Here is a 26,462-nt window from a genome sequence, read left to right as displayed (position 1 = left end):
GCACTCAGTGTCAGATGTGGAGTTGCTGCTGCACAGACACCAGGACTTAGAAAAGCTGTTGGCAGCCCAGGAAGAGAAGTTTGCCCAAATGCAGAAGACAGAGGTGACGACTGCCTCGGCTAGGGGCTGAGGGCTGGTGGGGGAACAGTCCCTCTCAGCCTGCAAGTCAGTGTCTCCCAGGGCACTGAGCCCTCACCCGGCCCGGCCTTACCTGCTCCTTTCCCTGGCCAGCTGCGGTGGTGGGAGAGGCACCATTGTGGACTGGGTGTGAGCCTCCAGAGCCAAAGCTGAAAGAGCTAGTGATGGGGAGGCAGGCCCCCTCTGACCGGGAGGGCTGGGGGAGGGGAGGTAGACGGGAACCCGAGGTGTGGCTGGTCTCCCTGACCTGGCTCACCTTGCCCACCTTGCCCACTCCCCAAGATGGAACAGGAGCTCCTGCTGCAGCCACAGGAGCTGAAGCCCGGGAGAGCTGGCAGCTCGCTGACATCCGTTCAGTGGAGGCCCTCTGGACACCAGGGGCTAGGAGCACAGCTGGCTGAGACGAGGGACCCCCAGGCAGGTGTCCCCATGGGGCTGCAGGCACCCCCGCCGTGGTCTCCCTGGAGCATGCAGTGGGGCTGGGGCTGTGGGGGTGAGGGCCCACACCCTGGAGCCAGTGCTGGGAGCCCGGGCACAGGAGCTGAAGGTCATTAGGAATAAAGATGGCTGTCTACAGCCATACCACCCTGAACATGCCCGATCTCATCTGATCTTAGAAGCTAAGCAGGGTCAGGCCTGGTTAGTACTTGGATGGGAGGAATAGAGAGAGCCGGGGGCAGTGGGTGCCTTGCCCACCTTCCTGAGGGTGCTGGTCCTGACATTTCTGGGCCCCATCTTGCATTTTCAGGATGCAAAGGGTACCCCCACCATGGAGGGGTCTTTGGAGTTCAAGCAGCACCTGCTGCCTGGCGGGAGGCAGGTGAGTGCCTGGAGATTCCTTCTCCAGGCAGCTCCCCACTTGCAGCAGCACTTGAGTGGCTCGAAGAGCCATCTGGGCCTGGCACCCTTGCACTGTGAACTTAGGCAGATGCCACCCCCCACCATGCTGTCCAGGCAGTTTGGCTCCTTGGGACCCTTCCCAGCTTCTGCCACCGCCCCCACCTACCCATCCCCCCAGGAGGTGCTGGGATTCCTCCTCCCCACCTGCTCTTCCCCTTCTGCTTGGTTTCCTGTCAGAGCCCCTCTGTGGCTTCCCTTTCCCCATTGGGACTTTGGTCCAATCCACCGCTTTTCCTGGGAAGCTCCACACACACGGTGAGGTGTGGACAGGCCCTAGCTCTGGCTTCCTGCGTGTGGCTCATGCGACCTTCCCGCCTCCTCTCCACAGCCTAGCTCGAGCTCCTGGGACAGCTGCCGCGGGACCTTGCAGGGCAGCTCTCTAAGCCTGTTCCTGGATGAGAGGATGGCAGCGGAGGTAACAGGCGGGGTAGGGGAGATGCAGACATCAGGGTGCTGGGAAACAAGGCAGAGGGGCCCCAGGACAGAGGGACCCCACAGGGAAAAGCTGAGATGGCCGCAGTGACCCCTGCCTCTCATCTCTCCTCAGAAAGTAGCTTCCATAGCCCTCCTTGACCTCACGGGAGCCCGGTGTGAGAGGCTGCGGGGCCGCCATGGCAGGAAACACACATTCTCCTTAAGGTGAGCGGAGAGACATGGACTCCGGCATCGCCCCCAGCAGCCACCTGGCTCAGCAGGGGCTGGAGGCGTGGGGGTCCCCAAAGGGACAGTGGAGTTTGACCTGTGACTGTGTGGGTGCCAGGCTGACCAGTGGGGCAGAGATCCTGTCTGCAGCACCGTCCGAAGAGCAGGCTGAGAGCTGGTGGCGAGCCCTGGGCAGCACTGCAGGTGGGCTTCAGGGGAAGGATGCGGGGAGGGCGGCCGACTCCCTGGGCCCCAAGCTCCTGGGCCCCTAGTGTTTTATGCATCCTAGGGAGGTTTCACAGTTAGCATCTCTAACCTCCAAGAAGTGGGACTTACTGTTTTTTCTCAAAGAATTTAGGTCCTGGAGAGGTTACGCAACTTGCCCAAGATCACACAGCTAATTAGCAGAGATGGGGCCAGTTTTGAACCCCCAGCTGTGTCCTGGTCCTGTTCTGCCCCTTTTGGAGTCTGCCACTCAGACTGCCCCAAGCCCTTCCTGCCACAATCCTCATGGACTGTGTTCCTCCAAGGGCTTTCCAGGCTCTGTTCTGTCTGATCTGGGTGCTTCTCTAACCTTCTAGTCCTCAGACAACTTTGAATGTCACCACCCTCGAGTTGTTTTGCAGACAGTAAGCAAGCCAGGTTCTACTTGGAGGAATATATAGAGACAACCCTTTGGAATTTCTTCCGTGGTCAGCGTGCTCTGCTGAGGCTCCGTGTGGACAGTGTGTTCAGGGAATGTGTCTGGGATCCTAGCTCTGTCGCTGGTTCCCCTGGACTCTCCTCCCAGGAGTCTGTCTTCCCAGAAGCCCAAAGGGATCTTGAGTTGTTTGACATTCCAGAATCCCCCACCTCCTAAGAAAGGCTCAGCCTTTCTTAACTCACCTGTGAGGAGTTTCCTAAGAGGCAGGACGCATGGGGGAAAAACCTGCCCACAAGTGCTCAGCCCGCCCCACACCCCCACGTGGGAAGGGCCTGGCATGGCCAGGCTGCCTAAGGCTGTGCTGAGCCTCCAGAAGCTGGAGGAAGGAGCAGCCAGACCTGGCGCCTGCAGATGGTCTGGGCCGGGCTAACAGTGGTTATTCCCTTGCTCTGCAGCCCAGAGTCTGAGCCCGGAACTCAAAGCCAAACCTGTCAGCTCTCTGAATGAGTGCACGACCAAGGATGCCCGGCCTGGATGTCTACTCAGGTGGGACACCTGGGTGGGGGAAGCAGGGCGGGGAGCCCTGGGCTTCAGTGGCTGGCAGGCGCTGTCCTCTGAAGCCTGAGGTTCTGGGCCTCAGACTTACTCTGTTGGGCTGTAGGGAAATGCTATTGGAACCCTCAGCTGCCCCTGCCCACTCTCAGCTGAGAGGAATCCAGGCCACAAAGCCCAGATTTCCACAGACTCGACAGTGGTCCCCTCCCAGGGCTCACTCCATGCTCTGGTGTGGGGACCCTGTAGACGAAGCTGCCCAGGCTCCCTGTGCCCTTCCTGCTCGGCTGCTTGTGGGAGGAGCAGCCAGGTTTCCCTCTGCCCAGTGCTGAGAGCCTGCCTGGGTTTGTTTCCCATGCACTCCTCACTTTCCTCCCTCCTCTCCCCTCTCCAAGGCACAGCACATTGGCAGGACGGCCAGACCCTGCCCCACCCTTGTTCCAACCCGTTCTCTACCTGGTCCTCCCCTGCTTTCCCCAATCCCCACTCCATGGCAATGGAGAGGGCCAGCACGTCCCAGCCTGCAGGCCAGGGAGGAGATGCGAAGGTGGATGTGCGGGGGCAGGAGGCTCTTATCTGGCTCCTCAGTCCCTCCTTGTAGATCCCAGCATCATTTCGATGCTCAACCAGCCTCACCCACATCTCCTTCCCTTCCAAACCAGAGGGCTTCAGGCTCTCCAGGGGGAGGGGACACCTGAGGTTAGGTGAAAGTGGAGGAGGGACTGGAGACAGGCAAATCCTCCGTGCATGGGCCCCATGCCAGGATGTGCCTAGACGTGCACACGCATATACAGCCGTGTGCCTGGAGGGCTCATACCGTGAGGGGTGGCAGCCACGGCTGTGGTCTCCAGTGTAACCATCTGCTCCCAGTCCTGCAGAGCCCAATATATGATTTAGATGATGTGCTGCTGACGGGACAGGCCTTGTCCTGGACACAGGGGCTCCTGAGGCTACCAGGACAGCCATTTTTTCTGCTGTCTCTAACCCAGGGCTGGGGCCGCTAGGCCAGCTGACAGACGTCGAGTTGGCTTATGAAAGTCGAGGCAATTCCCACCCACTCACCCGTCACTGTGGTCGCTGCCGCAGCGCCTGTCAGCTCTGGAATCCACTCCCACGCTTATTCTAGGAGGCTGGCTGGTCCAGGCTGGTCCAGGGGAGGGCAGGGGCACCAGTGTTTGTTTGGAGAAGATTCTGGGGTGGCCATACCCTACTAAATTCATTCCGTTTTCCCAACAGGTCTGATCCCTGAGGTGAACCCCAGTGCAACACCAAACTTCAGGGGCACAAGCGAGGACACATCTAAGGGACAAGAATGAGACTCAGCTACAGGCAAAAGGGCTCCTTCCCGTGGCTGCTTCAACCCAGTTCCCCAGGCCCAGCTTCTGGAATAGACAGACAGTTCCTTCTGGTTAGATGGGTCCTACCACGTGGCAGGAAACAGCCATTGCCTGGCCTCCCCCTGCATTCCTGTCTGGGTGAAGAGGAGACGTGTTACGGCAGAGCAGGTGGGCAAGGCCAGGGCTACCCCAGGCCCATGTGGCCTCCTCCTTGCTTGGAAGGGGTGACTCTGAGCACAGGTAGACGCAGATGTGTGCAGAGAATGTGCTCTTCGGAGGAAGAACACTGATGAGCGAGCTCGGTACCAGCCCTTGCCATGTACAGCCCAGAGCCTAGAATGACATGGCCCTTCTCAGCAGTAATAACAGATGGTCTCAGCGCCTCACATTTGTATGAGTCTGTAATGTATCAAGTGCTCCAACTACTCAAGGTAGCGCAGAAGGGAAAACAGGGACAGGCCGGGGGGTTTTGGGTGATTACACAAATGGGCTTGGCCTCCTTACCCCACTGCAAACTGCTGAGGCGCAAGGGAGCTCCCAGCCCTCAGCCTGGACCCTGGGACAGTGCCACCTGAGCCCGAGGCTCTGAAGCACTGCGTGATGACAGTTCCCACCTGCAACTCAGCAGCCAGGGAATGAATGAGAGTTAGTTAGGGGTGGCAGGGGCCCCGGCCATCAGTGGGGCCTGCGCTGCCGCCTCCGCTGCACTGCCTGGCGCAGAGCCTCCAGCAGCTGCTCCTGGTTGTTGCAGACATTGTAATGTGTCAGGTGCAGGAGCTTGTCCACGTCCTCCTGGCTGTAGGTCACCTTCGTGTAGTGGTAGGGAGAGTCCGATGAAGACAGGTTCACCTCCCCAGCTGCCGCCGCCTCGGGTGTCCGCCGGACCCCTGTGGAGAGAGTGCAGCCTGGCATGGGGAACACGTTGTGGGGAAGACGGGTTTGGAGAGGCACAGGGGACGGAGGAGGTATGGGGGACTGGGGCAGCAGGATGGGGAGGTGAACAGCAGCTCACCAGGGGCCGAGTACTCCCGGAAGGAGTCGCTGACCAGAGGAAAGTGCGGCACCGCAGGGGCTCCGGGGCAGGTGGGGTCGGAGAAGGTGTGGCACTCCCGAGGCTGGAGCTGCTCTTCGGGGCTGGGCGAGATGGGTGGGAACGGGATCCCCTGCTCCTGGTACAACCGGCCCAGGAGCTGCAACTGCTGCAGGGCAGGCAGAAGGGGCTTCAGAGGGACAAGGCCCCTGGCATCCTCAACACTGGGGCTGACGTAAGATGCACAGGACCGGGGGCTCAAATGCCAAAACGGTCTCCAGTGGGGCCTACGAAGCCAGTCGTTGGAAAAAATTCTCCACGCCTGACAGGCCTCGGTGGCAGCTCCTCTGGGGCTAGACGGAGCCGGGTTACTCCCAGCATTCCAGTTCTGACACTGGGAGCCAAAGCAGACTCAGCAGGTGGGCCCAGAGGCCCAGGACCACACCTCAAAGGTCAGTAAAGGGGACCCAGCTACCAGATACCAGGAGAACCTCGCCAGCTTCCCAACTTCCGGAAAAGAATGAGCTCCTCTGGTGGCAAATTAAGATTCCAGTGTCCCAGTCACAGCTCCTAAAGGAAGCTGAACCAGACACTGGACTCCAAAGCCCCTCTCTTCAGGGGACAGGGGCCACCCACCGCCTCCCTGGTGGGCTGCCCACCCTTCCCAACCTGGAAGGCTCCGTGGAGGTTGTAGTCCAATGACAGGATGAGGTCCACGTCCCGAGTGGGCTGCAGGAGGGGCAGGCAGCTGGTATTGATGAGGTAGCCAACATCCAGCAGGCACAGGTGGGGCTCCGAGGGTGTCAGCTGGTTGGGGAGCCCATCCAGAGTGGTAGCTGGAAGGTTGGGGAGAGCAGCAATTGTCACAGATACCAAGGGTACCAGATTCCTGCTGGAAGGAGAGACTTTGGCCTCTGGTCCCTGCTCTCCTGCTGAACCAACACCCCCACAGCCCTGCAGGTGGGCCCTGGGTCCCCAAGACAAGGAGAAAAAGACCCCTGTTCCAAGTAGTCCAGGGAATCAAGCTCAAAGCAGGAGAATGGGAGTGGACCGTGAGGGGTATCTGGACTGGGGACTCAAGGCTCAGGTGGCCACAGGAGGACTTTGGAGAGAAGCAGGTACCTTTCCATGTAGAGAAGTGAGGATGCTGAAAGTAGTCTTTGTGGAAATGGAGGCCATGCAGGAAATTACGTGTGGCCTGGGCCAGTGGACGCCACGTCAGAAGATCGGTGAAAAACTCAGCTATCCTGCTGGCTGTTGAGGGTGGTACTTCTATCTTCAGAAGGGGGACCTGCTCCTTGTCTACACAGGCAAGGTGGGGAAATGGGGACTCCTGCACCTTTATCCCCACCTTGGTGGTGACCCTGGAGGGGGAAGAGGTGTGAACCCCCCGCCCCCTGGTGCAGCCCCAGCTGGCTGCCCCTTGGCACCCTTATGAAGGGGCCGGAGCACTTACCCAGGTTGGCCTGGTTCCTGACCCAGCGGTCCCAGAACTGGCTGGGCTCTGAGGCCCAGTATAAGCTGTCCTGGAGGTTGCTCCAGATACCTGAAAGAGCGGCCGTGAGGGAAGAGGGCCCCCGACTCTTGTCCCAACCCTACCCTTCCCCATGGCCAGTCCTGGCCCAGGAAACTCTTCTGACCGAGGCTGCCCTCTCACCCAGGACCCATTTTCCCTGCTTGGCCCAGCTTCCCCAGCCTGCCAGTGCCCCTCACCTTCTAAGAAGCAGATGCAGGACTCAGGAAGCCTCTTCATCAGCTGCCCCATCAAGAACTCGGAGCCAAAGAGCTCAGAGGGGATGAAGGCCCCGTACTTGGGGAAGCCGACCTCGTAGGGAGAGAACTCGCACCACTCTGTGAGGAGTCCACCCCTCAAACTCGTGGTGCAGAGCCCTTAGGCACCCACACCCCCACCCCGACCCAGGGTTTTGCTTTAGGGCAGCTGAGGACCAGGAGGCCCAGGCCTTGTGGCCTGGGCTTTGTGCATAGGACCTAAGGCCCCTGGTAGGGTGCCGGTCTCCAGAAAGCACGGGACCTGGCTCAGGAGAGGTGGGTGTGACATCTGCAATCTGCACACAGGCCCCGTCTCCCCTTATTCCACCAACTGCAAGGGCACAGGTCTCAGCTCTTGGGCCACTCACCCCCAAATTCAAAAGTGGTCAGGCTCTACCCTTTGGTGTTGAGGGCACAGTAGATGGGCAGAGGGTTCTGGCCATGACTCAGGGCCTCCCGTTGATCTGAGAGCTTGTGATCATGGGGCTGGGGAAAGATGCGTAGAACCTAAACCCACAGCGGCCTGGGTGCCCAGGGCCTTTCCCACCCTGCTGTCCAGCACCGAGCCCCAGCTCCAGCCCTTGCCCTGGCTCTGCCCCCAGGCCGCAGCCCCCGCACCTCATCATGCAGCAGCGCCTCGTTGATGAGGGCCCACAGGTTGGTGAAGCAGCTTGGGTAGCCCAAGCGGGCACGCTCGGCCAGCTCCTGCCGGTACCGCTGCAGCTGGCTGGGGGCCAGCACACCCAGCTTGTTCTTGGTCACCTGGGTCTTCAGCAACTCAGTGGGCCCTGCCAGGTCCTTCTGAGACCACTCTGGGTCCTCAGAAAGGTTGGCCAAGGCCCTGGGAAAAGCCAAAGCCAGAGGGCTGTCACTGAAGGACCCCGTCTAGACCCCACGTGCCCCAGGCTTTCTAGGACAATGGCCTGGCAGGGACCTTCCCAGGGTCCCCTTGAGCACGTTTCTCCCTGGCACATTCATTCTCCCAGCCCTTCTAGTTTTCTCAGAGGCCTAGGAGAACCCTGGCACCAGCACCCCCTGCCACACAGGGTCCAGCATCAGCCTGCCCCCAGCTCACCAGGTGGAGCCCGAGGCCCCGGTGATGTAGGAGACGAAATCCAAGAGGCCCAGCTCCTTCAGGCCAGCCAGCTGCCCATACAGGGAAGTCATTGCCTGGATCCCACCACCAGTGGCCATAATAGCTACCACTGGGATCTGGAAAAGAAGAGAGCCAGGCCTGTAGAGGCCCTAGGGATGGGGAAGGCCAAGTCACAGGAAGAAGAGGTAGCAGGTCAAGTGGCCACCCAGCCCACAGCTAAGGCCTGATCACAGGTCTTGGGACCAGTTCTGAGTCAGCCCTGGGGGCCAGAAACAGCCTTTTGAGTGCCCAGCTCCTCCAGTCCTAAGGGCTCCAGGAAAAAATGGCCCAGGCAAGTTCTGAGCCTCATCTCCTTGCCCTCAGCCCCCGAGCCTGATGCTCACTTTCTGGAAGCCCCAGGGCCCGCCTCAAAATTTTCCCAAATTGCCATCACTCCCCCAGGAGATGGCCCAGGCTAATATGAACCTCCTGAAGCGCCCTGGGCCAACAGGCCTCATACCAGATATCTGTCTCCCTCCTCAGACAGGCTAGGCTGAGAACCAAGAAACAGAGTAGGAAAGCCAGCCCTATGAGGTAGCTCCCATGCGGGCTCCAGGTGCCTCAAGCAACACTCTGCCTGTACCAAGTCCCTGCTAACACCAGGTGAGAGGAAGCAGGGTGGGGACAGGCAGCTACGAGCTCTGGTCTAGATCGGGGACAAGCAGCTCCAGTGTTCAGCACCAGGAGCTAGGCCCAAGCAAGCCCGGGGACACCCCATCCAGCCCAGCCCCCAAACCTCATCCTCCTGCAGGTCTCCGTCCAGCTGCAGGGCCTGCCTCAAGGCCACGGCCACCACCTGCTTCCTCCTGCTCAGGAAGGCCTGCTCCTCTGCACAGGGCCCGAAGCCCAGTCGCATGGCCAGCTCCCTCAGTCTGGCCGGGGAAGGAAGAGACTGTGAGACAGCTCTCAACCCTCCCCAGAGAATGGAAAGCTGGGTCTGCCTCACCTGTAATACCTACTGCCCTCCCTCTTCTCCCCAACCCTCAATGCCACAGTGTCACAAGACTGAAGTTTGACACCTGGGGAGAGTGTGTCCATGTGGACATGCTTGGGAATGCAGCAAAGCAGACTGGCAGGACCCAGAATGCCGTGGCCGAAAGAGGCTGCTTGGGGTCCCAGGTGCAGACAGGCCCCCAGGCAGGCCCCATACCATAGATCCCCCCCTCCAAGTCTCGTGTTCTGTCCCTTACCCACGGAGTTCAAAGCACTTTGGGAGGCTGAGGCAGGCATATAACTTGAGGCCAGGACCAGCCTGGCCAATGTGGGGAAACCCCGTCTCCACTAAAAATACAAAAATTAGTTGGGTGTGGTGGTGGGCACCTGTAATCCCAGCTACTCGGGAGGCTGAGGCAGGAGAATCACTTGAACCCCAGAGGCGGAGGTTGCAGTGAGCCAAGATCGCGCCATTGCACTCCAGCCTGGGCGACAGAGAGAGACTCCATCTCAAAAAAAAAAAAAAAAAAAAAGGGCAGGGGGCAGGGCAGAAAAGGACCAATAATCCTGTGTCTGTGAGGTGAGAAGCCACTCTCTCAAGACAGAGGGCCAGGGTGGGCGACAACTCTACGAAGATCATTTAAGGTCCAGCCATAACAGCTTCCACCCAAAAGGGCGCAATTTCCCCTCTTCTCTCCCTTGGTTTTCCTGCCCTCTCTGCGCCCCAAACCATGTTACCATTTTCCATCCTCGCCTCCCTGCGTTTTCCAGCCAAACATTTATCAAGTGCTCCCCGGGTGCCTGGCACTGGGCCGGTCACTCACCCCTCTGACCATAGGTGCTAAGACTCCTCCCAGTACTCCTCCCGGTACTTCGTGCCCCCCCAAGCGCAAGCCTGAGCCCCTTCAGAGAGCATGAGGATGAGGGGCGGCTGTTTCTCCCCCTCACTCCTCCAGGCCTCCTCCAGCCCCGCGCCCTGGTTGTTTTCCAGGGCCTTGCCCAGTCCCCAGCCAGGCCTCTCACCCTGCTTCTTTTTTCAGCTCCACTCTCATCAGGGGCTCCTGAAAACCGTGAAGGCCCCAGTCACAAAAGGTCGGCCACCTCCACCCAGCTCTGGTCCTCTTACCCTGATCCCCGGCGCACCACCCCCGCCCCGCCACTGTCTCCACAGGCGCCAGGCCTGAAGCAGGGATGCTCAGAGGACACTCCCCAAAGAGCCTGGCCCCAGCACCTGCTCAGGGTGTGACCCACGGAGAAGCGGGAAGCAGGCCCTTCCCTTTGTGGCCTGGGTCCCAGCCCCATCCAGGCGCCTTGCTTCCTTCTCTGGGAGGCCAGTTCCTGGGACGTGGGGAAGACAAGCCTCACCACTTGACCAGAGGGCAGGGCACTCAGGGGCACCTTTAGTTGCTCCTCGGGGGCATCCTGCAGGGGACAAAGGATGGAGACCTAAGAATCTTTACGCTTCCACTCCTAGCAAAGACCTCACCAAACTCCCGCCGGCAGCCATAGAGGTATGGGAGGGATGGGAAGGGGAGGCCAGCATGGGCCCACACATGCTGCCAGGGTGCCCACTCTGCCAGGTGGAGCAGAGGTCAGACTGGGAGGAGGTGCAGAGGGAGGGAGGAAGTTCTGGGGGCCCCACCTCGAGGGAGCGAGGCACACTACCTGCAGGTGAATACTCAGCTCCTGCTCCCAGCAGGCTGGGTAGTGGAAGCAGAAGGTGCCAGTGCCCACAGAGGCCTCCTGCAGACCCTCACAGGACCCAGGAACCACAAGCTGAACTCTGTGCTCTGAGGCTGGAAACAGGAACCAGAGCAGAGAGGCTGGGGACGGTATCTCTGCCCACAGAACCCATCTTGCTGCGTGTCCTGGAGGGCACCTCCCTCTCCCCGCTGAAATGGTCTGGTGGAGATGGATCCCCCACCACGGTCCCCTGAGAAGGCCTAAGGGGAAAGCTCAGGCCCCAGGGAGAATTGTCTAATGCTTAAAGGGGGAAGACAAGAGCTGAGAGCCAGGGGCTGTCCCAGTGGGTTGGGGACTCACACTTTTGGTCTCCTGTCTCCTCCAGTTGAACGTGCAAGCAGGAGAGCTCCCGGGCCTGAGTCATGAAGACAGCCCCTCAGACACTAACCCCACCCCCCATTCAGGGACCCCACCCTCACAGCACCCCGGCTGCTGCTGGTCTGCACTTCATTACCTGGGCCCTTGAGATTGTATTCCCTTAACAAACTGAAATCCCAGGGTCCCCAGGCTGAGGCAGCGGTGGGCCTGTACCTCAAGTCGCTGGCATGAGGGAGTCCCGGGGACCCCAGACCGCCTCCCAGAGCACTGGCACACTCACCACCAGAACGCCATTGCTGACGAGCCACTCACCACGGTCAGCCCTGGAAAGAGCCCCCAGAGCCCCCTTAGCAGGAGTCCAGGTTCCCACCCCACAGAGACCTGGGCATCCCCCAGGCACTAGTGCTGTCCTTCCCACACGGCACTCCCACCCAAACTGCCCCAGGCCCCTGACTCACAGACTCTGCAGGCGAAATTCAACTTCCAGGTGCCCCTCACCCTGGGAAGAGAGCCAGAAGTAAGTTAGAAAGGGTCAGAAGGAGTGCACATATGTCAGTGAGTATGAGAGACATGCGTGTGTGTGCATGTGTGCGCGTGGAGATTTCAACCCACACACCAGCTAGGGCTGCCGTGGAAACACCGCCTTGCCTGAGGGCTCAGTGAGAAGCTCTCACGCCAGAACTCCCCAGCCCGCAGAGTCCCCGCATCAAACAGTACTGACAACACAGGGTCATCTCCGGTCACCAGGTCCTGATCAAAGACTTTCAGTTCCATGACATTCTGGAGGGGAAAAGAGTGACAGGGCTGCAGGAGGGAGGGGACAGAAAGGTGAGCAGGGCAGCGGCAGTGGCTGGCGAGGATGTGGGTAGAGTCAGCGCTGATGCCTGGCCCACCTTGAGCTGCCTGTGGATCCTGAAGTGAAAGCTCTGGTTCCAGACAGGGCTACTGCTGTTCTTGACCGTGCGTGTCTGGAGCCTGTGGCTGCAGGCCGTGGGCAGCCAGAGAGTCACGTAGCAGTCAGAGGGGGTCACTGCGGGAAGGAACAAGTGCCCAGCGGTGGACAAGAGCCCTTCCCAGCCGCCCAGACCCACTTCCTTCCATCACCTAGAGCCCCATGTGGGTTAAGACTGAGGGGGAGGGGAAGTGGGGGGAAGTGGGGGCCAGAGGCAGAGCCCCAGCTGCCACCTTCCACCCAGAAGCTCCTCTCAGCTCCCTCCTCTAGGCCCTGCCCACCGGCCCACCCACCTCCACCAAATCCAGCCACAGCACCCTCCTCCTCAGCACCCTCCTCCTCCCTCAGCCCAGCACAGGGGCCAGGGCGGTGCGCACTCACCTAGGTCCTTAGAGGGTAGGCGATGGGCCTGCAGGACACGAACCGTGAGCAGGCAGGTCCTGGACACCTCTGCCTGCAGAGGTGGGAGAGGGGAGACCTGCTACGGGCTGATGAAGCCAAGGGTGACAGGGGCCACAAAGGAGGCTGGAGCAGTGCCTCAAGGCCTAATCCTGAACCCCAGGCCCATCCTCCATCTCATCAGAATCCTGAATCAACAAGAGGAGACATGATATCTCCATCACGACGCCTGCCAGCACTTACACAATGCTCTGCGCCGGCTCTGGGCCAAGGGCTTTGCATACATTAACTCATTTATCGCACAACCACCTTATGCACAGATACTATTTACGATGGCCCACTCCACAAGGAAACTGAGGCACAGAGAAGCAGTCACTTGCCTGAGGTCCACAATTGGGGTTGGAGCCCGGGCAGGCTGGCTCCAGATTTATGCCTCACACAGACCTGCTTCCACCTTCTCGGGCTAGTATCCTTTAGGCTCTCCACCCCACATCCCCAGCCCACACCCCAGCTAAGCAGCTTTCCGGCTGGTCTTGGGTGGCAGGGGACATAAGCTATCGAGGGAGGGGAAGTAGCACATCAGGGCCTTGGGCCCCAGGCTGAGCTGCTCTCGTACCCTCCCTCCACCCCGGTCAGAAGAGCATCCTGGAAATGGGCTCTCTCCTGGGCAGGGGAGGCGGCTCCTAGCTCAGACCCCTCATAGGCTGTCATGTCCTCCAGGTCCTGCCAGGTCAGGCTGAAGATGGTCCCCCGGTAGCTCCCTCCAAACCCATGCCCCTGGTTCTGGGAATGCAGCCTGGCAGGCGCACCGGGACCAGGGAAGCCTGTGCCAACTGCTTCCTTTCGGCCTTCCACCTGCCTCCGCAAGGACCCTAACAGGTCAAGTCCAGGGAGCAACCAGGTCCAGGGCAGTGCTGGAGGGCCTCATCCACAAGGGTCAGCCCAGGGCCCTCACACTCCAGGCAACTGAGTCAGAGGAGCATGGAGGAGCCACTTGCTTCCAGGGCCTCAGGGCGGCAGCTGGGAGCCTCTGAGTCTCCAGGGCCCAAATCTATGGTGCCAGGGAGCTCTGCCAGGAGCCCGTTCCCAGGACAGAAAACACTCAGGACGGATCCCTCATCCCCAAGCCTCCTTCTCCCCTGGCTTCTGCCCACTACCCTGGTCTTGTGGTCAATAAACTCCCCTCCCTACCCCTGGAGAAGACCACAGCTCCCATAAGAAACATATTAACTAGCCCCAGGTAGAGACCAGGGGTCCCAGTAGGGACCCAGGGCCCTGCCAGGCCTTACCACAGCCATGAGACTGAGTCCTCAGGAGCAGGAATGATGGGGCAGTGGCCACAGGATCAAGGACTGTCAGCTTTCTAACCCAGAGCCAGGGATGTGATGTCCCAATTGGTCCCAAGTCCCTCCTACCCGCCGCCTCTGCTCCACCTAAGCTCCACACCCACTCCTGAACCAGCCACCTGTCCAGGAAATGAGGCACCCTAAGCCTATACTAGAGCTCCTGATACCTCTGTGGCACTCGCCAGCCTTTACCAGCTGGGCCTGCCCCACCCAGCCCTGCAATCCCAGCCTGCAGAGCTTGCTGCCAGGGGCTGAGCAGAAGGAAAGCAGGGGTGAGTCCCAGAACAGCAGCCAAGGGAAGAGTGGAGTTCCCTGTCACAGGCCTTTTGCAACTCTGGCACCTGTTGGACAGGAATGCCCAGTCTTGATGGCAGGGCTCCATCAATCTGAGATGAACACCCGGGCCCCCTCACGACAGGCAGGGGAGTGGCTGTCACATAAAACAGCCCTTCAAAGCTAGGGGCTGAGTGGCCAGGGATGAGGCCTGTGGGTTGGCACTCAGGGGCAGGGGGTTCTTCTGCCTCCAGGGCATGGTTTGTGGGGGGGTCAGCGTGTGGAGACCAACTCTTTCCTCAGAGGGACAGCCCCAGGAGAGGCGGGGGCTTCCGTCCCTTCCTGCCTGTGCCTGTTATGGGAGAAACAGGGTTTATCCCCAGGGCACCAGGTCCCACCTGCTGCCCCTGAACTGGGGGAGGACAGTAACCAGAGGAGAGCTAGGAATAGCTCTCAAGGTCCTGGGCCAAAGAGGTCCGGACCAGAGAGCTACAAGACTCAGGTCTGCTTGCTTGTCCCAGGGAGGGGCTGCGGTGCCTCTCATGGACAGCGGGACTTGGGCAGCGGACGGCTCTTTGGGCCCAGGCTGGGATCCAGCCCTCACCCCCAGTGAAGGTCACCCTGAAGTTTTTACCTGAACCTTCAGGCCCTCCTTAGACCACAGAAGGCAAATTCAAGAGGGAACATACGACTCATAAGCCAGGCGCAGCGGCTCACACCTGTAATCCCAGCACTTTTGGGAGGCAGAGGCAGGTGGATCACGAGGTCAGGAGATCAAGACCATACTGGCTAACACGGTGAAACCCCGTCTCTACTAAAAATACAAAAAAATTAGCCGGGCATGGTGGCACGCACCTGTAGTCCCAGCTACTTGGGAGGCTGAGGCAGAATAGTGTGAACCTGGGAGGCGGAGCTTGCAGTGAGCTGACATCACACCACTGCACTCCAGCCTGGGTGACAGAGCGAGACCCCATCTTAAAAAAAAAAAAAAAAAGGGACATACGACTCACAGCTACCTTTTATTCAACATGTCCTGTGTGCCAGCTCCATGCTGGTCCTCATAGACATCATCTCCAAGCCCACAACAGCCCCGCAAGGTACAGCCATTATTATCTCTTTACTGACAGGACACCAATGCCCGAGACGCAGTGACTCGCCCAATATCACAGCGCTGGGGAGAGGTGCCGCTGCACCTGATCCCCACTCTGCTCACCTGTGTGGCAACTTCCTGAGAACCCTCACCCAGACCTGCCTGGCACCTTGAGTCCTTATGACCACATTCCAAGATCCTCCAAAGCTGATCTCAAGCCATGCTGGACCCGGGGCCAGCAGCCAGCATGCACACTCCAGGCTCTCTCGAGAATTGACCCGGCCAGGGAGGGGCTGGCCCCGTCCCCTGAGGCGTGCTTGGTCGTGTTCACCAGTGCTCCATCAGTCAAGGCCTGAAGCCTTGGTGAGGGAGTCAAGCAGCTGGAAGTAACTATACTTGAGATCGTATTCCATGTCATACCAGAAATTCACTGTGGGAAGAATGGGGATCTGAGCATGAAGATCCCTCTTCTGACCCAGAGCCTCCCAAGCCTCCCCCCAGAGGCCCTGCTGGACCTTGGCAGGGCCTGTCCCCAGGCGGCCTGGGCAACTCCTCACCTGCGATGCAGCCCTGGGACTGCTGGACGTGGTGGAACCACAGAGCCGGCAGATAGAGCATCTCACCGGCCCGCACCGTGCAGCGAAGGGCCTGGGCCTGACTGTAACTAGGGTACCGTGCTAGGTCTGGCGCCAAGGGGTCCAGTGGGATCCAGGGCACCTGGGAACACATCAGATGCCAGGGAGCAGCCCCCCAGACCCCCCAGGACTTCAGGCTCTGTCCCTTCCAAAGGTCAACACCACAGGCCCTGCTTGGCTCACACTGAAAGGCCTCAGACTTAGGGACTTTTCAGAGCAAGGTGCCACCTCTCCCCAGATCTTTTGTGCCTGCTCTTCAGAGCCAGGCTTCTGCCCTTCTCCCTCCCTAGAGCCCAAGAACAGGACAGACACCTTCTCCATGGCCTCTTCATCCACCACCTTAAAGGTGCCCTCTTCAGTTAGCTAGTAGGTTGCCGGCGTGTACAGCTCTGGAGCCCAAGGGAGAAGGGTGTGGGGGAATTGCAAACAGCCTGGAACTTGCCAGACCCTCCTCCACCCCAGCCAGCCCTGGGCAGGGGCAAGGGGATCAGGGGCCCTGGTGCACTGGGGATGCCACAGCCACACCTCAGGCCTGGGAACTGGCCTCCCAGGCTCTTGCTGCCTCCCTCCCCCTTGGGCCAGCTATTCCCCAGCCCCTCCCTGCAGGCCACATCCCCTACCATAGGGGATGAAGGGCCGGTCGCTGGGCGGATGGAACAGGAAATGCTTCTCTCCTGAGACCACGCAGTAGAGGTTCTCATAGTGGTCCTTGTGCACTGCCAACAGAAAGAAGGCCCGGGGGCAGGGTATGGAGGGCAGGGGCACGGGAGGAGGCAAACCATCATGCTGAGAGCCCTGCACCCCAAGACGGCCTATGACAAAAGAGAAGCACGCACAGAGCCAGTGGGCTGGAGATGCCAGGGGCTCTGATGGGCATTCTGGAACTCTGCCTACCAGGGACCTGATGCTCACCAGGCCCTGGACTCCTCTTCAACAAGAGGGGAAGTTCTCCTACACTTACCCCCTGGCCCAGCGGGCCTTCAGGGAGGTTTCTTTGGGTCTAGAAGAAACAATGCACCCGCCCCCAATGCCATGGGTCCACTCCCCGACCTCAGCTGTCAGGGGAAACCCTCTGTGGTGCCCGAGTCCTAGAAGCCAAAAGAAATCTTAGAGAACAGCCCAACCTCCACCCAGGGCCATCCCTCCACTCCTGGCCTCGTCTTCCCTCCCTCTGCCCCAGCCTGCTCCTTCCCCACCTTTGTATTCCCCTTACACCTACAAGAAGTCACCGCAGCCGCCTCCCCCAGCCAGAAGTTCACAGCATCGGGAATCTTTCCTGCAGGGCAGAAGGCAGAGAGCAAGTTAGGAAGGCCAGGCTGGGGAAAGCTGCCATCCAGTGATGCCAGAGCCAAAACCTGGGTGAGCACAGAAGAATCCCAAGAAAGGGGTCAGGGAGAAGAGGCAGAGGTTGGGAAATCTTGGGGAAGGGGTCCTCCCTCCCTGGGGCAGAAGGAAGGACAACAATCTTTGGCAGTTCATCTATGATTAAGTCAAGGCCTGGGAATGTATTTAGTGAGCTGCACCAGATGCTGACAGGACCAAGCCCATAGGCCAGGTCATCACCTAAGGGCAAACAGGCTGACCCCCCTCCTTCCCATATCTTCCCTGTCCAGGGCCAGGACCACCCCACCTCCACTCACCCAGGGCTTCGGAGGCCCAGGGCACATGGGATTCCAGATCAGGCAGCAGCTGGGGCAGCTCGGTGGGCAGGTTGGAGCACTGCTTCTGCACATAGAGGACTCCAGGGTGCTGGGCCCGGCCCTCCAGCACATCCAGCACGAAGCTCAGGGGCAGGCAGCACTCAGCTGGCATCATGAAGCGATCCCCTCTCACGGCATCCGCGTAACCATCCGGGGTCACGGCCACACTCACCTCTGTGGAGCCCACTGTGGCTCTAGAGGAATGGACACTCAGCCCATGCCCAGATGCCAGTAATCACTGCTCACACCTGACCCCAGGGCAGCTCCCACCTGAAATAGGGGAGGGACCACTTCTGGAGGGCCAGCCAGTGCTGCAGAGTGTTGCGGATGATGCACGGCCTGTTGGGGCAGACCCAGTCCCGGTAGAAGTGGAGCGGAGTTGGGGGTTTGTCCAGGTAGGGCACAGCAAGAGGCACGCCGAGCTCTGAGAGAAAGAAAACGACAGGGGATGGAAGGGCTGATGTCTGCAGCACCCAGTCCCTGCCCAAGAGATGCCCTCCCTGGAAAGGCCGCGCTGTGTCACTGGGAAATGCTCGTTGGTGACCAAATGACCCTGGACAACCAGTAATAGAAAGATGAGGATGGAAAAATGAAAGCAGAAAGCATCATGCACACACACCAGTATGGGCTCTGACCGTCCACGGGGCCAGAGGCTGCTACCCAGCCCATAAGCCAAATCCCCTGTGGGGCTGTGTCTGCACAGTGGACCCTATGCCTTCCCACCCTGGAGAGGCCAGCCTCCTAGCATCTACCAGGAAAGGCCACCATGGAAGTGGCATTGGGAGCTCCAGAATGAGTAAGGCTGAGGCCCCACGGCCACGGGCTATTCTGGGTGTTGTGTGGCTCTGGGAAGCCCCCTTTAACAGTGACATTTACTGAGCACCAGGAATGTGCTCAGCACTTGGCTTGGCTAATCTGGGGCTATCAGGGATGACACAATCATCATCTTAAGAAATTTACAACCTTCTTACCCGGGAAGACAAACTACCAGATGACACCAATGGAGGAAAAGGAAGGGCTCGGCTATGGTTTGGGTCCTGCTGAACAGCATCACCATCTCCAGACACCCAGGGCCACCACGTACACTTCGGCAGGCTGCGTGGTGTGCCGCCTGCGCAGGGGTCTACAGTGGCCCTGTGTCACCTCTAATCAAAATCTTTTTGACTCAGCTTTCTCCTTCACTCCCATCATCCTACTGGTTGGCTCTGAGTCCTGTTGATTCTGTCTCCTATGTCTCTCAAACCCACCGTCTCCTCTCCTCCGCTGGCATCCACATTCCAGCTACCTCCTTTGGGTCCTCACTCAAATATCACATTGATAAGACTTCCTTCTCCGACTATACTTTCTAAATTTATAATCTGTCCCCCTGCCGCAAATCTTTATATCCCTTTCCGTATTTTTTCTCGTTAGCATTCATCACCATCTGACATGCTATATATTTTAGGGCTAGATGTGGTGGCTCATATCTGTAATCCCAGCACTTTGGGAGGCAGAGGCAGGAGGATTGCTGAGGCCGGGAGGTCAAGACCAGCCTTGGCAACGTAGGGAGACCCCATCTCTACAAAAAAATTAAAAATTAACTGGACATGGTGGCATGCACCTATACTCCTAGCTACGCTAGAGGCTGAAGCCAGAGGATCACTTGAGTCCAAGAGGTAGAGGCTGCAATGAGCTATCATCGTGCCACTACACTCCAGCCTGGGTGACAGGGCAAGACTTTATCTATCTATCTATCTATCTATATATATATATATATATATATATATATATTTCACCTACATAAACTGTTTATCATTCTTTCACCCTTGCTAGAATGTGAACTCCACAAGGGCAGAGACACTTGTCTGTTCACTGATGCACCCCTGGGACCTAGAACAGTACCTAGCACACAGCATGTGCTCAGCAAGTATTTGCCTAATGTTGAATAAAAGTCTCCAGTATCCTGGCTGGATGGTTGCAGTAGTGAACTAGCTGGTTTCTCTGGCTTAATTCCACTCCCTCCCAAAGCATTCATCATCATAGCCCCAGTCATCTTCTGAAAATACAATCTCATATTGTCATACCCCTAGTAACAAATGCCTCGATGGCTTACCACTGCTCCTTAGAGAATGCCACCTGCCTTGGCATGCACGACCAGGCCCAACCTACTCTTCCAGTCTGATTTCCTGTCTCGTGCCTGCCCTTGCCACACACCCTCTATTCAGGTGGTACCTTTGTTCCAGCTGCTCACTCAGACTGGAGTGTCTTTCTGCTGGTTGTTATAAAGTGTACAGGGCTTCGCTTTGCTACATTCATGCTCTAGGTCGAGCCAGAAGGTCGTGGTTCCCATTTGGTGGTTACCACATGCTGCTCCAAATGGTCCCAGCACTGATGTTCACCTCTGAGGTTACGCTGCACCTCTCACAGCAACACCATGCCAGTCACCTTTACTTTCTGATCAGTTGGAAAGTGAATGTTCTTAGATCAAATATTGTAACTGAGTGAGAAGACCCCACTGGGCCCAGGAATACTGGAAAGAGTTGGTGTGCCTGCTTGCTTCCCTGGCTAGAGGCAAGATGGCACCCATCCAGTAGATATGGAATCCAGGAGACAGCAAAGTGGCAAAGGCCTTCCCAGTCACGCCAGCCCACCCAAGCAGTCACCTTGAGAGACGGGGTGGTCTGGGGCTCAGTACATCTTCCTGTTGTACTCGCTGAGATTAAGAGACAGGGTCTTGCTCTGTTGCCCAGGCTGAAGTGCAGTGACGCAATAATAGCTCACCGCAGCCATAAACTGTCATGGGATCTTTGGGGTGTTGCTTTACCAGCTGGAAACCTCTGTGGCCAGTGATGCCTTTGCCTGTTTTGCTCGGGCCCATTGGGCCCACTTGGCCCTGCAGGCTGTGCTCAGCTCATGCTACCGGCCTGGATCCCACACCTGCCAAGGGCGAGTGGGGCAGCGAGGGGTGTGTGAGCGAATGAGTGTGGGGTTTGGCCACTGTGCACAGCTAGGTGTGTGGGCTGCGGTGGGGCAGGCAGCTTCAGGTGCCAACACAGGCGCTGGTTTCCTGCAAGGCTGCAGCTAGACCAGGTGTACCATAAGCAGCTTCCACAGCTGACACTGGGAAGCATGGTGGTGCCTGGAAGCTTGCAGATACCAGGAACCGCAGAGCCCTAAAGAGGGTGTCAGAACCCCAGCCTGGGGAGCTCCTGGGTCTGGACTCCCCAAAGGGCCGCAGCTCTTCTTTCCTTCTGGTCACCCACAATGTGGCGAGCAAGACGCATGGTTCAGCCCTCTTCATGTTACAGCTCTTTTAGCCCCGCCACTCAGCAGGTCCCAATTCTTGTCCTGCATCCAGGAAGAATGAGGTACACACAGACAAGCAGAGGGTAAACAAGACAAAGAGGAGCTTTACTGAGCCATAGAATAGCTCAGAGGAGACCCACAGTGGGCAGCTCCTCCCCGCAGCTGGTCGTCCCATCGTCTCTTCTGGTCTGGCTGAGTCAGGGGCTTTTTATGGGTCTCACAGGGGAGGACGTACATGCCTATTGGTCCATGGGCAGCCACGGGTGGGCCGGAAAAAGCACCAAAAGTTCCCATTCCGGTCCATGGAACCGGCAGCCCAGCCCCCAGGCTTCAGGCCTTCCCTGGCTTGAAGGTCGGGCTTCACCGGGACCCGCCACCTTCCACCCAGGAACCTGTCTGCCTCTTGCCACCATTCACGGCACCCAAGCTGTTTGTGCCAAGGGGTGCCTGCAGGCCAGCACTGAGCTGCCCTCAGCCCCTCTTGGCCTCCCTCCCATGCTCGTTGGCACCCAAAGGCCAGAGGGGGCCAAGGAGGCAGGGGGCTGGTGTGTCAGCACTGCAATAGCACCCAGGCTCGGCCTCAACTTTGCTCCATGATCTGATCAGGTGCTGACAGTGGGGAGAAGCCAGACAGCAGGATCAGGCACTTCCAAGCCTGCAGCAGCAGGAAGGGACCTTCCTGGGTCCCCAAAAGTGCAGACATGCCTGGGTCCACAGCTGCAGCTTGGGAGGCTGCAGCTGCATCTAGGAGGGTGGGGCTCCTGCCTGCTCCTGGCTCCTAAGAGCACAGGGGTGCCTGAGTTGCAGTCCTGGCTTGGGTGGCTGTAATTGCGCCTAGGGAGCTCCCACTCCACCAACTTGGAAGGGGTGGGGCTCCCACTTGTCCCCAGTTCCCGCCAGGTCTGTGGAACATGTGGCCCCAGCTGCCTCTCCTCTTCGCATTTTCCCCACAGCGGCGGCGGGCAAGGTGCATATGGCATGGCAGCTCTGACCACCCCAAACAAATGAGCCTAGTAGTCCTGTGTTCCGGAAACAGTGAAGAAGCCAGTTTGCAGGAGCAGGGTCTTTGTGCACATGTGTGAGTATTTTTGTACTCACAAGTACAAGTCCCTACAAGTCCCAGTTGCACCTTTGGCAGGGTGCTCGCAGGCTTCTGGGATGTGGCAGGGAGCGAGGTTCAGGCTGCAGCAGAGGGTCTGGGCTTAGGAGCAGGTCCTGCCCAGCCATGTGAGGGTGGGGGTGGTGCAGTCGGCTGCCTCGGGGATGCAGGGAACAGGGGACTCACTACCACCACTGCTGCTCCCAGAGCCGCTTCTGCTGCCCGACTTGTGCCTCCCCACTGCAGCCAGCATGATGACAGCATCTGCTTCAAACTGCCCACCACTGTCATCAAAACTACTGGACTCAAACAATCCTCTTGCCTCAGGAGGTGGGACTACAGGCACATGCCACCACACGATGGTGTCTCACTATGTTGCCCACGCTGGTCTTGAACTCCTGGCCTCAAGAGATGCCTCCCACCTTGGTCTCCTGAAGTGCTAGGATTACAGGCGTGAGTCCTGCACACAGCCTGGGATTCTGAAAATGCATGGAAACTGCCATTTTTTCACCCTTTGGACTTCTGCAATTAGGGATTTGTTTTACTTGCTCACCATTTCCTTTAGAGAATGGCTGCTTTCCTCTCCTGGGGCTTCCAAGTGAGAAAATTTCAAAAGGGATCCAAACAATTGCTTTGACCCCATAACTCTGCTAAGAATTTAACAAGGCCAGGAGCAGTGGCTTATGTGTTCCATGGCGTTCCAAAACTTTGGAATGCTGAGGTGGAAGGATTGTTTGAGGAATCTGAGACCAGCCTTGTCTCTACTAAAATTCAAAAAAATTAGCCAGGCGTGGTGGCGCATGCCTGTAGTCTCAGCTACTCCCAGGTGCTGAAGCAGGAGGATCTCTTGAACCTGGGAGGTCGAGGTGCAGCGAGCTATGATCGTGCCACTGCACTCCAGCCTGTGTGACACAGTAAGACCCTGTCTCAAAAAATATAAAGAATTTAACCAACAAACATACTCACACATGTGCAGAAGACGCTGCTCCTGCAGACTGGCTTCTTCACTGTTTCCTAAACACATCAGGCACACTCCCACAGAGGGCTTTGCCTGCACTTACCTTCTAACCTACTTCTTCTACTCTACAATGTACTCATTCAGTACACCTGTGGTTAATTGTCCACCTTCTCACTTAGAATGTAACAGGACATAGACTGCAAAAGACAGATTTGTTTTGTTCAGTGATGTATCTCAAACACACTGAACAGAGCCTGGCACACAGAGATGCTGAATAAGTATTTGTTAAATCAATCCTCAAAGTATTCGTTGCAGCATTATTGAAAACAACGGATTGGACATGACCTAAGTGACTAAGTGAATACAGCACTAGCACACAGACGTGAAAAAGACTGAGGTAGAGGAATGTGAAATGATCTCCAAGATACACGGTGCAGAAGAGTGTGTTTAGCAGGCTACTATTTGTACAAAAAAAGGGTAAAAAGTCGTGTGTGCACGGATATAAACAATCTTTCTGTAAGAATGCAAACTGGGGCTGGGAGGGAACCTTGCTTCATTTACATTGCGTACCATTGTATATTACATCACATACACATGAGCCTGTGTTGCTGTTCAGTGGTAAGAAATCATTTAAAAATAGAAAAAAGAAGGCAGGAGGGAAGAGAGAAAGAAAGAAAAGGAATAAAAACCAAGCAGGGGAAGAGCCGGGGACCATTTGGTCAGCCTGCAATCCACCCAAAGTGCGACAAGGGAGTTGAGGTCGGAGGCGGCGCACGTGGGGGAGGACTCCGACCACCACCTGTGTGCCTTCCATGAGCTTTCAACAAGGGCCACAGCAGGCTGCTCAAGACTGTAGGAAACACAGGGCTTCGCCGCGACCACGGTCAAGACGGCACCGGGCCTGGGGAATAACGTGAACAGAATCACCCAGGAAGCCGCGGGAGCGCGCGAACACGGGAGAAGGGAAGCAGGTTGCCACAGAAGAGCAACCCGAGCGGGGCCTCAGGGCAGTCGCACACACGAGGTTCCGAGCCCCCGGTGTCAGCGGCATCCCAGGGCCCCTCGCGTGTTCGGAAATCGCCGCAGCCTGTGGGAGAGCCACTCACCCCTCGCAGCGGCCGGGAATTCTCGTAACTCGCTCCGCGCGGCTTCCAAAGCCGCCTCCGCCATGGCTGCGTCAGCGCCGGCCGAGACCCCGCCTTTCCCCGACGCCCCGCCGCAGGCCACACCCCCAGACCCTCGCCCCGCCCTTCCAGAGGCACCCGCCGCAGGCCACACCCCCAGCACTCGCCCCGCCCTCCCCGGAGTCCCCGCCGCAGGCCACACCCCCAGACCCTCGCCCCGCCCTTCCAGAGGGACCCGCCGCAGGCCACACCCCCAGGCCCTCGCCCCGCCCTTCCAGAGGCACCCGTCGCAGGCCACACCCCCAGCACCCCGCCCCGTCCTCCCCGGAGTCCCCGCCGCAGGCCACACCCCCAGACCCTCGCCCCGCCCTTCCAGAGGGACCCGCCGCAGGCCACACCCCCAGACCCTCGCCCCGCCCTTCCAGAGGCACCCGTCGCAGGCCACACCCCCAGCACCCCGCCCCGTCCTCCCCGGAGTCCCCGCCGCAGGCCACACCCCCAGACCCTCGCCCCGCCCTCCCCGGAGTCCCCGCCGCAGGCCACACCCCCAGACCCTCGCCCCGCCCTTCCAGAGGCATCCGCCGCAGGCCACACCCCCAGCACCCCGCCCCGTCCTCCCCGGAGTCCCCGCCGCAGGCCACACCCCCAGACCCTCGCCCCGCCCTCCCCGGAGTCCCCGCCGCAGGCCACACCCCCAGACCCTCGCCCCGCCCTTCCAGAGGGACCCGCCGCAGGCCACACCCCCAGGCCCTCGCCCCGCCCTTCCAGAGGCACCCGTCGCAGGCCACACCCCCAGCACTCGCCCCGCCCTCCCCGCCGCAGGCCACACCCCCAGCACCCCGCCCCGTCCTGCCCCTGGACACACACCGGGTTCTGCCAGCGAAGCGGTGGAGCGACTGGCAGCGCCCGCTTCGGCCTGCCCCACTGGGCCGGCATCCCAGGGTTAACAAACAATTGTGTTTATTGACAAGTTCATACATCAGTACAAACGGGCACGTTAAAAACAGCCCCCCCGCCCCATGCAGCCGAGGATGAGGCGGGAAGCGCCGCGACCTGCACAAAGTATAAAAGTTATAAATAAGGGGCTTTCAAAACAGGGCGGGGGCAAATCTGGAGTGGGGCGGCGGTTGCCGGTGGCCTCAGACATGCAGAAGGGGACGGGGCGCCGGCCGGGCCACGAGGCCCCCCACCCACATGGCGCAGAGGGCAGGAAAAGGGCGGCCACATTCGCACAAACTTCTGGCGAAGGGTAGCTCCCTCCTCGTGAAGGACCTGGCCCAGAGGGCGAACCTGAGTCCCACCTGCGGTGGGCGCGGCTGGTGTGGGAAGTCGGGGCACAGCAGGCACGGGCCCGCCCCCGGCGCCGCGGGAGTTCCAGGGCCATGCGGGTGGCGATGCTAGAGGAGTGGGGAAGAGCCAGGTTTGGAGCAGCTCAAGCGCACTCAGGCTGATGCCCCGGAGCTGGGAACCTTTTGTAACCCTTTTTCTTTTTCTTTTTTTTTTTTTTTTGAGATGGCGTGTAGCTTTGTCACCTAGGTTGGAGTGCAATGGCGCGATCTCGGCTCACTGCAACCTCCACCTCCACCTCCAGGGTTCAAGCGATTCTCCTGCCTAAACCTCCCGAGTAGCTGGGATTACAGGCGCCCACCACCACGCCCAGCTAATTTTTTTATTTTTAGTAGAGACAGGGTTTCACCATGTTGGCCAGGCTGATCTCGATCACCTGACCTCGTGATCCACCCGCCTCGGCCTCCCAAAGTGCTGGGATTACAGGCATAAGCCACCGTGCCCAGCCTCCACTGCTTTCTCCTGGCAACCTGTTCTTGCTCCTTTTCCCCACCCAAGAGGAACTATCTCTGTAGCCCCATGAGGGTGAAAGTGTTCCCTGGAAGCCTGTCCCCCCAGCCAGGCCCCTAAATACCAGCTCTATCTCTGGCCATACCCACAAAGGGCAGCAGGGACACAGGCCATCCCGCAGCCCTTGTGCATACCCCAGAAAGGGGTGTAGGAGGGAAGAAGAAATGTGATTTGGGCAAAGCAGGCCTCGGGTGCACAGCCCGTTCACAGGCTTGGGGCCACACGTGTATCAGGCATGTGTGCCTTAAGATGTAAGGCCTCTCACGTGTGCACCCACGTGTGTACTTGGCAAGAGCTGGCCCCCCACACCCTCCATGTGTTGAATAAGGAAGGAAATGGGAGGCGAGGCAGGGGCCACACAGCAGAGAGGCTCAGTAAGATGGGGTGGGGGATAGAGATAGCCTGAGAAGGCCTGGGAAAGCCTTACAGTGCCACAGAGGTCCCAAGCCCCACCCTGAGAATCTCTGGCCCCAAGAAACCTGAGAAGAGCCCCCCGACTGCCAGAAGCAGAATCAGGGACTCTGCCTGCCTCACAGAGAAGGTGGGGGCAACCTCTCCCGCCAGGCAGCAAGGCTGCTGGATGGAATCAGGTCCTGCCTTTCC

At 58.9% G+C, this 26,462-nt stretch overlaps 1 protein-coding gene and 2 pseudogenes across 1 annotated transcript in view; 1 reads left to right on the top strand and 2 right to left on the bottom strand.

Annotated features, from left to right (window-relative positions):
- LOC117975282 (spectrin beta chain, non-erythrocytic 5-like) overlaps nt 1-4,476 on the top strand; it is a 29,304-nt gene extending 24,828 nt beyond the window's left edge. Inside the window, 8 exon segments of the mRNA XM_063600913.1 lie at nt 2-103; nt 421-555; nt 887-958; nt 1,367-1,453; nt 1,586-1,677; nt 1,799-1,884; nt 2,779-2,869; nt 4,112-4,476. Coding sequence (XP_063456983.1) covers nt 2-103; nt 421-555; nt 887-958; nt 1,367-1,453; nt 1,586-1,677; nt 1,799-1,884; nt 2,779-2,869; nt 4,112-4,124 — 678 coding nt within the window. The 3' untranslated portion in view covers nt 4,125-4,476.
- A 119-nt stretch (nt 4,477-4,595) lies between these two features.
- On the bottom strand, nt 4,596-14,737 carry LOC117975332 (cytosolic phospholipase A2 beta-like; annotated as a pseudogene).
- On the bottom strand, nt 12,475-24,113 carry LOC117976333 (bifunctional peptidase and (3S)-lysyl hydroxylase JMJD7-like; annotated as a pseudogene).
- Between the last annotated feature and the right edge of the window lie 2,349 nt (nt 24,114-26,462).

The sequence above is a fragment of the Pan paniscus genome, chromosome 21, assembly GCF_029289425.2.
Source record: "Pan paniscus chromosome 21, NHGRI_mPanPan1-v2.0_pri, whole genome shotgun sequence".
NCBI lineage: Eukaryota > Metazoa > Chordata > Mammalia > Primates > Hominidae > Pan > Pan paniscus.
Note: the sequence above shows the minus strand (reverse complement) of the source record. Positions and strands in the feature narration are given on the sequence as shown.